Raw genomic sequence first — 15,401 nt, 5'->3', positions numbered from 1 at the left:
GGTGTCCACGAGGTTACTAAATGTTAAATATGTTTGAATGTAATGCGCTTTCTTGGAAGTATTCAAATAAATATTTTCAAGGACATCTTGTAAGCCTTTATAAATTATTGAAAATATGTTTGATATATTAAATTAGGTAGTTGGTAATAGTTGAGAGTTGAGCAGAGGATAGAATTCTATAGAAATATTGTAATAACTAGTTTCTATAATCAGATAAAAAAAATTGAAGTTTAGTCTTCCTGGAAGAAGAGCTTTGCATTTTTGCAACTCAGATGGTTTTTTTTTTTTCTAATTCAACAAATTTAGTATTAGAGTGGTTGGATCTCTATAAAAGAGCATTAGAAATCGATAACATTGAAAATGGTGTCTAGTGGAGGAGAGGGTGCTTGAGTTTGAATCTCTATTATTCCAACTTTTAATAGAGAACATTATGGATTCTGGGAAGTGAAAATGAAGACTTGACTAAGATCATAAAGACTTTAGGGCACTGTTGAAAATAACTACGGGTGAGATCAAACTATTTGAAGGTGAGAAGAATAATCTTGAAGTACTGAGGATGAATGATACCAGAGCCCTTTGAAGAATCCAAAATGGAGTCTTTTCAAATATTGTTTCAAGAATAGTTTGTGTCAATACATCCAAGAATGCTTGGGAGATAGTGCAGCAAGAGTTTGGAGGCAATAGCAATAAGTATCAGACTTCAATCATTGAGAAGAGAATTCATGACTTTCAGAATGAAAGATTTTGAATTTGTGAAAGACAATTTTTATAGTGTAATTGAGATTGTTAATCAAATGAAGACATATGGAGAAGATATATTTTTTATTTATCAAAAAATAGTACACAAATTTTAATTATTTTTTCAAAAAAATATAAGCACATTGTTGCTGCAATTGAAGAATCAAAAGACCTTTCTAATTCATTTATTGGATATCTAAGGAGAAACCTGGAGTCTCATGAGTGGAGGAGATTATGATTTGTAGGCCAATCAGTTGGAAGTGCCTTCAATCAATGCTCTCAAATAACTCTCAAAATTTTTCAAGAAAAGGTGGTAGAAGTACTAATCGAAGGAAGGTAGATTCCAAGGAAGATAAACCATAATTCAAATAAAAGGGAAGAAGGCATCATGCTAGTAGAAGCATCAAATGTAAACATGTTAATTTAAGAACACAAAGATCAAACCATCCACACACAAAGGTACTTGAGGTTTTAATGTCCAATTCAACATGCCTACATCCATAAATGAGAAAAGCTATCCCATTATACTATAGAAAATATTATAGAGGATAAAAATCAAATACAACTACTGAATCTTGAAACATTACATTTTTCCTCACTCTTCATATCTATACCCTAAACCACAAGCCCCTTTGGTACATTGACTATTTCTTATTCTTTCTAACACCTTTACCTACCTTGTATAGTCTTCACAAACTCATCTCCATCTCACAACCCTTTTCCCATGATTTAGAATATTTATAGGGATATTCTTAATAATTTTTCTTATTTTATAAGGAAATATAATATTACAATGACATATGAATGTAAGAAATATTTTTTATGATATTCATTACAATAAGAAATTTATATTAATTAGAAAGTTAAGACACTTTTCAATAAAAGGTCATAGTGAAGCAGATATAACTTCTAATTCTAAGTTTTCTTGCAAAATTTGTAAGAAATTAAATCATGCTACCTCTAACTATTGGTATCATGGGAAAACTCAATGCTATTATTGTTAGAAGTTTGGGTATATTTAGAAATACTGCAGATTCAAGGCAAACAATCAAGAAAATTTTACTTAAGAAAAAAATGATGATGATGAGAAGTGTTTTTTTTTTTTTTTTTCATGTCAATCTGCCTCTCATGAAAATCATAATGTTTGGTATCTTGATTGTGGTTGTAGTAATCACATGTTATGAATGAAAAAATATTTCTAGGGATCAATACTTCAACTACCTGCAAAGTAAGAATGAAGAGTGGGGAATGAGGCTGTTGTACAATCAAAAGGAAAATAAAATGTTGCTGTTGAAAGTAAGAAAGGATAAGGATATATTCATGATGTTTTTCTTGTTCCCGACCACCTTCAACAAAACCTTGTTAAGTGTGGTTCAACTGATGGAGAATGGTTACTATCTTCACTATTGAAATGATAAATATTATAAATATTAGCTTTGGAAGACTTTTTGTTGGAGGATTTTTGTGGGGGAAAATGATGCTCTCAGAGATTTTACTTCCTGATGAAAATTTCATTTTCATCTTAATTAGTGATTTTCATGGATTAAACTTGGATGTCCATCAATGGGGGTTTCCAAAAAGTCATTCTTAGCTAGATTCTCTAACTAGGGGAAGACCCCTTTGATAAAAAATCTATGGATACAATGTTTAAGCTTTTTGTGCACTTTAGGCTCCTTTGATTGCCATGACAACCCGATGAGTTATTTCTGTTCTCATTTCTTTTTAATTTTAGTTTGTTGATTATAATATTTGTATATATTTAACTTAGTTTGAACTTCATTTTCAAATTAGAAAAAAATTTATGTTGAGTTCTTTATTGGTGACAATGTTGGATGACAACTTTAAAGGCATACATAGGAGGATTGGGAATATACGCACACATCTTTGGAAATGTCATACAACACTTGGGAGGCTTACCTTGTGACTATAGGTGGGAGAAATGGCCACACCAATATAAAAAACTCTATTTTTTCCAATAACAGCATCAACCAAGTTTGGATTCTTGAGTTTGAGGAGACCCCTAATGCCTAGATAGAAAACCAAACCTTAATCCATTTTTCACAAAAAAAATCTTTCAATGTCGCATTGTCCAATCCTTAGAAGTGATAAAAACATCATATGCAAGCTTACTTATTTTTTTGGAGCCCAATAGTAAGGGGCATTTTACTTATCCTCATTACTTAATGTGTAAAACCAAGAGGGATTAGTTGTGTCTTGCTCCTATGAGCTATCATAAGACCATGGCATTAGGGATGAGACTACCACATTAGAGGATATAAGGGAAGGCCATATGGACCCAAATGTTTTGAGCAACCACATTGCATCATGTTACATGCATTCATAGAATGAAGAAATTTTAACTGATATGCATGGCCTTGAGGTTTTTTATTTTCTTGATTGTGAAAAAACTTTGCAAGCAATAAGCTCTATGCTAAAAGTAAACCATTGGCTATATCCTTAACCTATTGGGAAGATAAAGAGATAGATCTAGAGCATTCACCTGCCAAGGTTAAAAGATTCCTCCACAATAATAACCACCACTCAACAATAATAACCACATCTTAACAATAATAACAACCTAACAAGAATCAAGAACATTTAACCAAAAAGAGGACACCAAATATAACATGGAAAAACCCTTTAAATGGAGGTAAAATACCATGGAGAAAATTTCATCCACTTCAATAAATGGGGATACAATAATTAAGTCCTCAGGTTTCTTCACCTTGAAAACTTATATAAGTATCTTAATGCTTGAGGTAGGAATCCATAACCCCAAGAAACATAAATAGAAAGAAATCAAGGAGAAAACATACCACAGGGACTTTCTAAAAGGTTGATGAAAAAACCTGTAACTTCACCTTGAGCCCTAGAATAGTGGCCAGAAAACAACTCTAATTTTCTTTCATTTTCTCAATCAAATCTCCATTCTCTCATAATACTAAATACCTGAAGCTATTTATATATCTATATTTGGGCTTAGGGAATACCCAAATATCAAATAGCCTAATATATGGGTTCATGGGTAGGATAAACATAACCCAACATGACCAAGGTCCTCTTTTTCTATTATAAAGAAGAGCTAAGGCAAAAATCATGGGGTGTCAAAGATCTTGAAATAGTGGACTTATGGGACTAACTAGCCCATATTTTTGAAGAAACAAGAGAATCCACAACTCTCAAGATCATATTTTTGAAGAAACAAGACAACTTTCCACACTTATTTTGGACTCATTCTTATAATTAATCTAAGTGCATAAATAAAATGATGGACAAAATAATAAGAAAGTATACTTAATTGTTTTGTTTGCTTTACTTTTTCTTATTTAATTATGGTTTATTTCTTTTATAGCACTTCATTGATCCTTTTAAGCCATCCTTCTACCTTTACTAATTCCATGGGAGGTTTCCATTCACCCTTCTTAATTTCTACTAATTATCAAGTTGTCTCATACTTCAACTATATATCTATTAGTTGAAAACACTTGGGACAATGTTAGATTCAGGTTGAGAGGGGGGGGGGGGGGGGGGCAGTTGTAACACCTCATTGTTTGAACTTATTGTCATACTTAGTTAGAAATTGGTATTATTCCATGTGTTTCACAACATAAATGATATGTTAAGACATTTCATAGAAATTTTTTTCTTTTCATGATATTTTTGTTTGGGAGATTGAATTGAATTTTTAATACGCTTAATACTAAAGGTTAATGTTTTAAATCATAGGATTATATAATTGCACTCAACTTTAAAACCTACATGCTAGTGATCTATAGAAGATTTCTTATGCTTCTTTGACTCACACACAATGGATCTAGTATTTTTTTTGGTAGGTAGGGGCCTAAAAAACCAAATTTGAACATAGTAAATTAAGGGGAATGCATATTTATGAATGATATTAGGATTGGTTTCAATTTTTTTTTTTTTCAAAAAAAAAAAAGATCTTTAAGAGTTTCCTTTAAGTAACTAGGCTACTCAACTCAAGAAGCATCGAGTATTTATATCCAGAATAGCAAATATAGAGAAATGGATGATTAGAAACTCAAATATGGGTTTAAGGGGGATCTTTAACCCTGGTACCCTATATCATCTTATTGGGAGTCAGTGACATCAATGCTCATTACGTGGGTTGGAATACGTTGATGGCTAAAAAACAAAAAAAAAAAGGTTGCACAATTTGAATCAAAACCATTAAAACTCCATGTTTAGAATGCAAGAATTAGGAATCAAGGACTGACATACTTACATTTAAGCTAGCTAAGTTAACATAGTAAAGGAAATATAAAAACTCTTGTATAGGAAAAAACTAGTATAGTTTATTAGTACCTATGTGATCATTTTATTACTCAATGATTGATGATGGAATCTAAATTCAATTTAATAACCTAAGGGGATCAAATTGGGAAAATATTTTGAGTATTGATCTTAGGCCATTTTTTTAAGAGTTATATAATGAATGATCCAAACCAAGTCCTCCTCAAATTGTCATCATAGGAGATGTTTCCTTAGCTTAGAAGGAAATCACTCTAGAATACTTAATAGGGAAGAAGCAAGGTAAATTCTTCCTCACAATTGGTATAGGTGGTAAGATGCACCACATTATATGTTATTTGGAATGCCCTTGAGATGATGCATGCCTCATAGTTCCAAGCTCAAATCATGTAAATGTATTTGTAGTTGCAAACATCTAAAAAGAGAAGCTTGCATGTATGTGATTATCATTTTAAAATGATAACTCACTAATCATATTGCATCTATAGCATAACTCATAATTGATTATGATTTGATGCTAGCTATTTTTTAGGGCTAGGCCCTAAATATGATCTTTATGTAATCTTTGTGAGTAACCAGTTAGATCAACCCTCATTGGAAGAAGTACATCTATCCCTTCTTATGAGTGTCAACAAGATCATTATTGTTTTTTTCCCTAACATTATAATGTACAGGAAAAGAAAGTTTAGTTAGAACAAACAAAAAAGGAACTCCAACATTGTCACCTCTAATGGCAACAACTTTGAACATTATCTTACACAAGCAAAGGAAGTTTAGTCAAAACAAACAAAAAGGAACTCCAACATTGGGACCTCTAGTGGCAACTTTTCTTCAAAGTCTAATAGAAGGAGATGATGAGGATGAGGTAAAGGGAAACAAGAAGGAAGTTATTTATGGAATTGGTTTGGATATAATTCTTCATCGTACTACTACCAATTTGATCAAAATTATTTGGTTCATAGCAAGATGACAACCATGATCACATCATCTTCTAGTGTTAATGATCAAGTTTAATACATTTGTGATTGGTAATGGTTACCATATGAGTAAGCGTGACATCTGTGTTTTTCATTGGGAGCTTCTTTATGGTTGTTTTATTTCTTTTTTGCCAATTGTTATGGAATTTTAATTGCTTACAAGAACATATATGAGATTAATAGGTTGAAAACTCAACTTAGGGGAGAGTTTGAAATAAAAGACTTTGAAGTTGGGAAGTGAGTACTCCACTAGGAGCTTGCTTCAAACCTTTAAGTTTTTTATCATCACATACCAAGGAGAAGGTAGAACACATGCCACATATTCCTTATACTAGTGTAGTTCGAATTATGTATGCTATAATTTATAGTAGGTTAGACATTTTGTATGCAGTTAGTGTGGTAAGTAGATATATGTATCACCTATGAAAGACTCATTGATAAGTAGTGAGTGGCTAGTTTGATATTTGAGAAGGGTATTGCATTTTGACTTAGTATACAATGTAAATAGTGACATTTTAAAGACAATTATTGGCTATTGGTTATGTTGATTATGACTACATTGGAGACTTGGATAGAAGGACTCTAATAGGGTATGTATTCACTCTATATGGTAGTTTTAATAGTTGGAAATCAACCTTTTAGTATAATTTGCTTTATCAGTAATTGAAGAAAAATACATGGAAGCATAGAAGCAATGAAGAAGCTATTTGATTTAGGGGTTTGGTTGGCAATTTAAGCTAACATTAGGAGTTATAATGAGAGCCAAAATTCCATACATTCAACTAAAAATTATATGTTTCATGAGAAGACCAAACCTATTGATATTAGAATGCATTTTATCACATATGTGATTACATAGGGTGTTATTGATATGAAAAAGATCTCTACAATGGACAATCTAGTAGATATGATGACTAAGCTCATTTCTATAGTTATATTTGAGCATTACTTGGACTTAATTGGTATTGGTATCCAAATGCCCTTTCATGGATGTAATAGCAAAGTAACATGAAAGACTTTTGAGTTTGTTTGAATCTTAGATGGTAAATGTTGGAAAGTATCATAAGTTTTATTTTGAGTCAATTTATAAGTCATTGATATTTTCCTAATAAGACATATTCATGTAGATGTCTTTCTTATAATCACAAAGGAAACATCCTATTGTAATTTTTCTTTTTCAAGTAATAGGTATCTTTGACAATTATACAACTAATTTCTTATATGAAATATCCATATGTAGTTACATATATAAGATGACATTTTGACCAAAAAAGAGACATTCTTTTTTGGTGATTGGGATTTTGGGATTTGTAAGCTCTTAGTTTGTACTCTCCTCAATAATAATGGAAGTTCTTTGTTTTTACATGTGAGTGTAGGCTTTAGGACAAATCACATAAATTATTGTGTGCTTCATGTATGGGTGTGTGTGTGTGGTTTTATTTTATTTATTTTATGTTATTTTCTTCTTCCTATTATCATCCTTGTCGTGGCTTATCTCATGGCCTATTAGATGAGTAAGTTTTTATGGAACAACTACATGGTTTCACTTGATCAAGGGTGACTAGATCATGCTTGTTATTCATGTAAAGACTTGTATGGTTTAAAACAAGCTCCAAAGGTTTGGTTTTTAAGAACTATAATGTGTAAGAGGCTACTCTTTATTTCTCATATGGAAAATGCATCGAAGATCATCTCTAGAAAAAGAAAATGGACAAAGTTAAGCCAATTACCACTCTTTTAGCAAATTGTAATAATATTTCTATTCATTATGGAGCTCTTTTTAATGTTCCAACTTTATATAGAGCTCTTTATTTATTCATTTGTAATGTTGAAGCCTTTCACTATGTTATAATCACAAGGTCAAAAATCATGTTTGCACTCAACAAGGTTACCATTGCGTGCATGCTCCAACCATAAAACATTGAAGTATAGTTAGTGAACACTAAGATGTTTGAAAGGGATAATTCACCATGGTATTCTATGAAATATAGTGCTCCTAATTATGGTATTTGCTTATGCAATTGTGTATTTTTGGGAAACAACATGGTTTCTTGACAATCAAAGAAATAATGTGTTGAATCTAGGTGCAGCATAGAAGCTAAATATTATGCCTTAACATCTAACATAGTTAGGTCATAATGCATTCCATTTTTACTCTTTGAAAGCATTTCAATGCATTCAACTCTCAATATATGGTGTGACAACATAAGTACTACTCTCCTTGTTCCTAGTCCAATTCTTCATTCTTGCTCAAAGCATATAGAGATCAATTTTCATTTTGTTTAAGATCAGGTTATGCAAAAGTCACTTGATATATATTTTATTCTTTCCTTGAATCAAATTGTTGATATTTTCACTAAGTTTTTACCCATAAAATGGTTTTTGTTTTTTGAAGAGCATACTCTCCATCATGGATAGGTGGTTTTACTTGTGAGGGGTTGTTAAGGAAACGAATTAGTAGCACAATCATAATTAGTCACCTTTACTTTAATTATTTCTACCTTTCTCCTAGTTTTGTAGGTGTAAGTAGAGTCCTTTATTTCTTCCTTATAAGTTATTGTATCATAAAGATCATCCTATAATTTCTCTTGTGATCAATTCCTAATATTACTCCATGTAATATGATAAGTACAAGTATGTAGACAACTTTAGACATCTATAAAAAAAATAAAAATCACATTCTCTTTTTCTTTTAGTTGGGATTATAAATGGATTGTCTTGTACATATCTACCTATAGACAATATAGTTAGGATAGAGCCTTTGAAAGCATGATATGATGTGGGTTTTGATAGAAACAAAGTATAGAAACTCTCAGGAAGCAACAGAACATTGAGAAATCTGAAGTGATATATTTTATTAAGCTTCAAAGCACTTATTTATACAACTAGCTTAAAATAGAAAAACATAAAAAATAGCAACAAACCTGCTACCTATAGATACTTCCTAAAGAATAGAAACAAACCAACAAATACTTCCTAAGGAATAGGTAAATCTTCCACATGACTAACTTATTTGACTACTTCCACTTCAATCTACTCAGTTCCATGTTAGTAGCTCCTAGGACATGTCATTCAACACTCCTCCTTGTCTCTGGAACTGTAGACTCCAAGCCTTTGCCTCAAGAACTCATATCTAGCTTTGGGAAGTGGGTTGGTTAAGATATCAGCATTTTAACTTTCTGTTTTGCAGTAGACCAACTGTATTTCTTCCTCCTATATCTCTCTTAGGAAATAGAGTTTCAGCTTGAAATGTTTTGTTTTTCCATGGAACACCAGATTATTTGTAATTGAAATTGCATCTTGGTTGTCTACGAGTATTTGTGTGCTTTCCTTTTGCTCCATAAACAAGTCAGCTATCAATTTCCTAATCCAGAGAGCCTGATTCACAGCAGCAGCAACAACTACATATTCTGCTTCTACTGTGGATTGAGCTATGACTTCTTTCTTTTTGGAACACCATGAAAAAATAGTAGAACCAAAACTGAAACAATAACCTGAAGTACTTCTCATGTCATCAACATAACCTGCCCAATCACTGTCTGAATAACCATGGAGAGTAAAGTTTTTAACTTGACAAAACCTCAGACCATAGTCAATTGTACCCTTGACATATCTAACAATTCTTTTTTCTGCTTGAAAGTGAATTTCACTAGCACAATGCATGTACCTTGAGAGTAAACTTACAACATTCATAATATTTGGTTTGGTTGCCGTTAGGTACATCAAGCACCCGATAATGGTCCTGTAAAGCCTTTCATCAGCTTTTGCCACTCCATCTTCTTTGCAAAACTTCTCATTTTGATTCATTGGAGTTGCACTTGGATTGCATTCTCCCATCTTGAACTTTTTCAAGATTTCCTTGGCATATTTTTGTTGACATATGAAGATCTCATTCTGCTTTTGTTGTACCTCCATGCCAAGAAAGAATGTCATCCTTCTAAGATCAGTCATCTCAAAAACATCCTTCATTTCCATTTTGAAATTGTCAATTTGCTCCATACTGCTTCTTGTCACAAGTAGATCATCAACATATAAAGATACCACAAGTGTTTCATCACAAACCTTCCTGAAGTATAGAGTAAATTCACTTAGGCTTTTTGTAAAGCCTAAGCCTAACAAATGTGAATCAATCTTGTTGTACCAGGCCCTTGGTGCCTGTTTTAAACCATAAAAGGCCTTTTTCAGCAAATATACTTTCTCCTCCATTCCTTGAACAATAAAACCTTCAGGCTACTCCACAAAAATTTCTTCCTCCAAGTATCCATTCAAGAAGACTAATTTGACATCCATCTGATGTATATTCCAGCCTTTTTGAGCAGTAAGAGCCAACAACATTCTTATAGTGTCCAATCTAGCAGCTGGGGCAAAAGTCTCAGAGAAATCCACCCTAAACATCTGAGCATATCCTTTGACAACCAGTCTTGCTTTGTGTTTGTTTACAGAACCATCAGAATTGAGTTTGGTTCTATAAACCCACTTGACTCCAATTGCCCTTTTGTGTGTCGATTTGTCCACTAGCTCCCAAGTCTGGTTTTTTTCAATCATTTTAAGCCCCTCCTTCATTGCATCCATCCATTTTTTATCAGCTGCAGCTTCTTCATACCTTGTGGGCTCTATTATAGCAACATTGCACCTCTGATAGATGTCAGAGAGTGATCTGGTTCATCTGACAGGTTCATCATCAATATTGTCATTCTCTTCCTAAAACTCAAGGTCATTTTGGAACTCAAGATTCTCTTTAAACTCAAGCTTCTTATCATTCTCCCAATTCCAACTTTCTGATTCGAAGAATTTGACATCTTTGCTAACTATTACTTTGTTGTTTTCTAGAAGGTAGATTCTACAAGCCTTTGATATTGAGCTATAGCCTATAAAGATCCTAGCTTCTATTTTCTTATCTAATTTGTCTCTCTTAACATGTGGAATATAAGAGAAACAAAGACAACCAAATGTTTTTAAATTTTGCAGTCTTGGTTTATAGCCATACCATGCTTCAAATGGAGTCTTTTGTTATAAAGCTTTTGTTGGCAGTCTATTAAGCAGAAAGACTGATGAATGTGCAGCCTCAGCCTAGAATTTCTTTGGTAGCCCTTTATCATGCAGCAAACACCTTTTCATTTCCATAAGTGTTCTATTTTTCTTCTCAACGACTCCATTTTGTTGAGGGGTATAAGGTGTTGTAAGCTGGTGCTCAATGCATGCATCCTCACAAAATTTGTTAAATTTCTCCGAGGTGTATTCAGTTCCATTATCACACCTAATCACTTGCATTATACATTTACTTTGATTTTCAGCCCAAGCTTTAAACTTCCAGAAAATGTCAGCAACTTTAGATTTAAATTTCATGAAATAAATCCAGCACATTCTTGTGTGATCATCAATGAAAGCAATATAGAACTTACTGCTATTCAGTGATGGTGTTCTCTGAGGTCCTCCCACACAAGTGTGTACTAACTGCAACTTTTGAGTAGCTCTCCAAGCCTTGTTTTATGGGAAAGGAAGTCTTATTTGTTTCCCGTACTAACAGGCTACACAGGTAGGAGGCTTCACCTCTAATTCAGGCAAGCCTTCTCCAAGATCGTTCTTCTTCATAAAGAGAAGGGCAGTATGATCCAAACGCCTATGCCAAAGCATTGTATTGCTTTCTTCTTTTGTGAATTGCAGTCTGCTCTTATTTCATCAAATCTAAGGCAAAACTTTTGCCTTTCATTTGGACTATAGATACCTCTTTGCCTTGTGCATCAACAATCATGCAATGATTGTCCTCAAACAACACCTCATAGCCTTTTTCCAGCGGCTGACCAACACTCAATAGATTTTGATTAATCTCAAGAACATATAAGATATTAGAGATTAATTTCAAACCTGTGTGGCCTTCAATTGCCACTATTCCTTTGCCTTTTACTACAAGATATGCTCCATTTCCAATTCTAACTTTGGAAGTAACAGTTTTTACAAGTTCCTTAAAGAGCCCTTGATCATAAGTCACATGGTTTGTGCAACCATTATCTATAAGCCAAGTTTCTGGGGAGCAGCTAGTGGCAAAGCATGATACCACAAACAGTTGCTCATCTTGAAGTTCTTCCACAACAGTCTTGACTTCTCCTTGTTGCTATTGAGATTTGAATATTCATTCCACATGCCCTAGTTGACCACACTTGTGACATTTTACATCCGGCCTCCACCAACACTTTTTTTTTTTTTGTGGATGATTGATTTTTTACAATAAGGACATGGTGGAAAATTTTGAGTGTTGTTGCTACTGTTATTGTTGCTTGTATCTCTTTCTTGTCAATATATATGGCCTGAAATGCACCCTCCACAGATCCTTCTTGTTTTATAAGCCTCATTTGTTCATTAGCTTGTAATGCATTCAACAGCTCTGCCAAGGTGATACTTGACACATCTTTTGAGTTTTCTAGAGATGATATTATAGTCTCAAACTTTTCAGGAACTGTTATAAAAATTTTCTGAACTATTCTAGAATCAGAAAATTTAGTACCAAGAAGTCTTACTTTGTTAACAATACTAAGAAGTCTGTCTGAGTAATCCTTGATTGTTTCTGTTTCTTTCATCCTTTGCATCTCAAATTCTCTAATAAGGTTTAGCACTTGCATACCTTTGACTCATTCATTTCCTTCATATTCCTTCTTCAGGAAGTTCCATATTTCATTTTTTTTCTTCAGTGTCATGATTCTGGTGAAAATTGTAGATGAGACAACTACAAATAGACTAGTTTTTGCCTTTGATTTCCTTTACCTCCTCTCATTGTGTAGTTTTATCTGAGCCATAGTTGGATTGTCGGACAGGGGAAGAACTTCATATTCCTCACTAACAGCTTCCCACATATCACTAGCATCAAGGTAGGCTTCTATGCGGACAACCCATACTTGATAATTTATTCCATCAAACACTGGAGGTGGCCAGTGCACTCAGTGAAGCTTCTGAGGTCATTCTAGATATTGTTTTGGATAGGGTAGATGGTGGTGTATAGGTTCACTCACCTCACAGGTTGCTCAAGAACCTGGCTCTGATACCAATTTGTGGGTTTTGATAGAAACAAAGTGTAGAAACTCTCAAGAAGCAACAAAACATTGAGGAATCTGAAGTGATATATTTTATTAAGCTTCAAAGCACTTATTTATATAGCTAGCTTAAAACAAAAGAACATAAAAAATAGCAACAAACCTGCTACCTATAGATACTTCCTAAAGAATAGAAACAAACCAACAAATACTTCTTAAGGAATAGGTAAATCTTCCACATGACGAACTTATTTGACTACTTCCACTTCAATCTACTCAGCTCCATGTCAGCAGCTCTTAGGACATATCATTCAACATATGATGTAACAAAATATGTTTTCATTAATAAATTTATTTATTATGGTTTTTAGTTCCCATTTCTATCCTTAATTGCATTAATAGTTGTTTGAGCATTCTACATGTATCACTTGCATTGTAAATGACTTGGGTGCATTAAGAGTTGCACAAAAGATCCAAGTCATGGGTTCCATAGGTGTAAGTAGTCCATCACTGGTTCATGGATTTAAGCAATCTATTAAAGATTGTAGTGCAAGACCTCTTAATTGGAGGGATGATTTGTCTTGGTGATCGAGATGGATTTCCTATTATAAGTGCACTAATATATTGCATGGGTTCTCAACCTTGAGAGAATATTGAGCCAATGGCTTTGACCAATGGATGAGACCCTAAGGTAGTCATATATTTCCTACAGATTGGGTCACTATTGATTAAGGTAGGAAGCAACAAGTATTCTCAATAAAGGCATCATCATATCTCATGTGTTTGAGATAGTATGTCCCCTTGGGTGATCCTAAGGATATGTGATAAGGAAGTCTATGCTCATAGTAATTCCTTAACTAGAATTTGACTTATGCTCTTGGACAACTAGAGTATGTTAGTTGATCACATAATAGGAGGATTAGAGACTCAAGGGTTAGAGAGGTAACCTTGAGAGGCTGATAGCATCCACTTCATTAGATTGTAGACATTAGTTTATTAAAAGTTTGCTTTTAGTGGATAGTAGGTCATGGAACTGAGTTTATATCTCGTTGTAATAGCCTAGGATACTAAAGTGTAGTTGACTCCCTCTAATAGGATGTTGAGTCAACTTCAAATTGGATTCTTATGTTCTTAGGGGTTTGTATTTTCCTATAGGTCCTAGTGGTTCTTGTTTAAGCTCATGTTCCTTAGTGACGTATCTATTGAGAGACATTTGGGTTCCTTATTCATATGTGTGCATAAGTAAAAATGTAAGGTTACACAAGAACTTATGAGTGATCTATCTAGATTGAGCTAATTAATTTATTCTAGTCTAACAAGCCTAATACATTAATTAGAACTTAGTGGGTTGAATTAAGTGACCTAACTCTAAGATGGGCTCAAGTTACTTAAACCCATGAGGAAACCTATATAAACCCTCTTAGGGATTTAGGACTTCGACACTCTAAACATTTAGTTGTCTAAAGAGGTACCTAGCCTTCACCTCATCTAAAGAGGGTTCCACATTCTCACGTGCTAGGATCCAGGAAAGAGACTAATTGGGTGGAAGACCTATTGGTTTTTAAGATTAGTGACACTAGTCTTTTCATCTACTAGAATTGATATAGGAACATCTGGATCATAGGTAGAGCATTTAAACTCTAGATTTAAAGTTTTAATATCTATTTTGCATCTGTTGCATAAATCTAGATATCCTTAAGACAGATTTTGCATGCACATATGATCTAGGTGTTATCCCAACAAAAGTGAAATAATAAACTTCTATAAAGGTTCTACATGACATACAGGCAAGATAATGTCTTACACAAATCCTCATATAAAAATTCCAACCTATTAATTTTTAAACATTTTCTATGGATAATATCAAATATTATCATACCTCAATACAACAAAAACTCAACATGAAAGGACCCATTGCCATTCCAAGGTTTTTTTTTTATTCTCTTTTTTTATCTTGATTTTTATAGAAAAAGAAAAATGGATAAAATCTAAAAAAAGCAATAAAAATTCATTGGTTTCATAAAAAAAAAAAAAAAGAAAAAAAAAAGAACTGTTATTATGAATCTTGAAATAGATTGTATGACTTTAGATAAAAAATAAATAAATAAATAAATCAAATCGAAGGTATTACCTATGATAAAATAGTTCCAAAATCTTGCATGAAGTTCTTTGTCACCTCCCTAGCAGAATGACATTAAGGAAATGGTATTAACTTAACAATTAATCCTCATCCACTTCAAGAATTAATTCAAGTATTGTTCATTTCTTATTAATTATATTTCTGAATTATAGATAATTAAGAAGAAATCAATCCTTATTGATGTTACTCATTCAAAAAAGATATATTAGTTTGTCACATCAAGAGACTAAAGAATATGTTTACAAAAAA

At 33.0% G+C, this 15,401-nt stretch overlaps 1 protein-coding gene across 1 annotated transcript in view; it reads right to left on the bottom strand.

Moving 5' to 3' along the window:
* Nucleotides 1-15,401, bottom strand: part of LOC100243324 (uncharacterized) — a 46,000-nt gene that overhangs the window by 12,434 nt on the left and 18,165 nt on the right. Inside the window, exon 7 of the mRNA XM_019223304.2 lies at nt 15,144-15,192. Within this exon, the coding sequence (XP_019078849.1) occupies nt 15,144-15,192 (49 nt within the window). The remainder of the gene's footprint in view (nt 1-15,143; nt 15,193-15,401) is intronic.

This window comes from Vitis vinifera, chromosome 12, assembly GCF_030704535.1.
Source record: "Vitis vinifera cultivar Pinot Noir 40024 chromosome 12, ASM3070453v1".
NCBI lineage: Eukaryota > Viridiplantae > Streptophyta > Magnoliopsida > Vitales > Vitaceae > Vitis > Vitis vinifera.
This window is presented reverse-complemented; position numbering and strand designations above follow the sequence as displayed.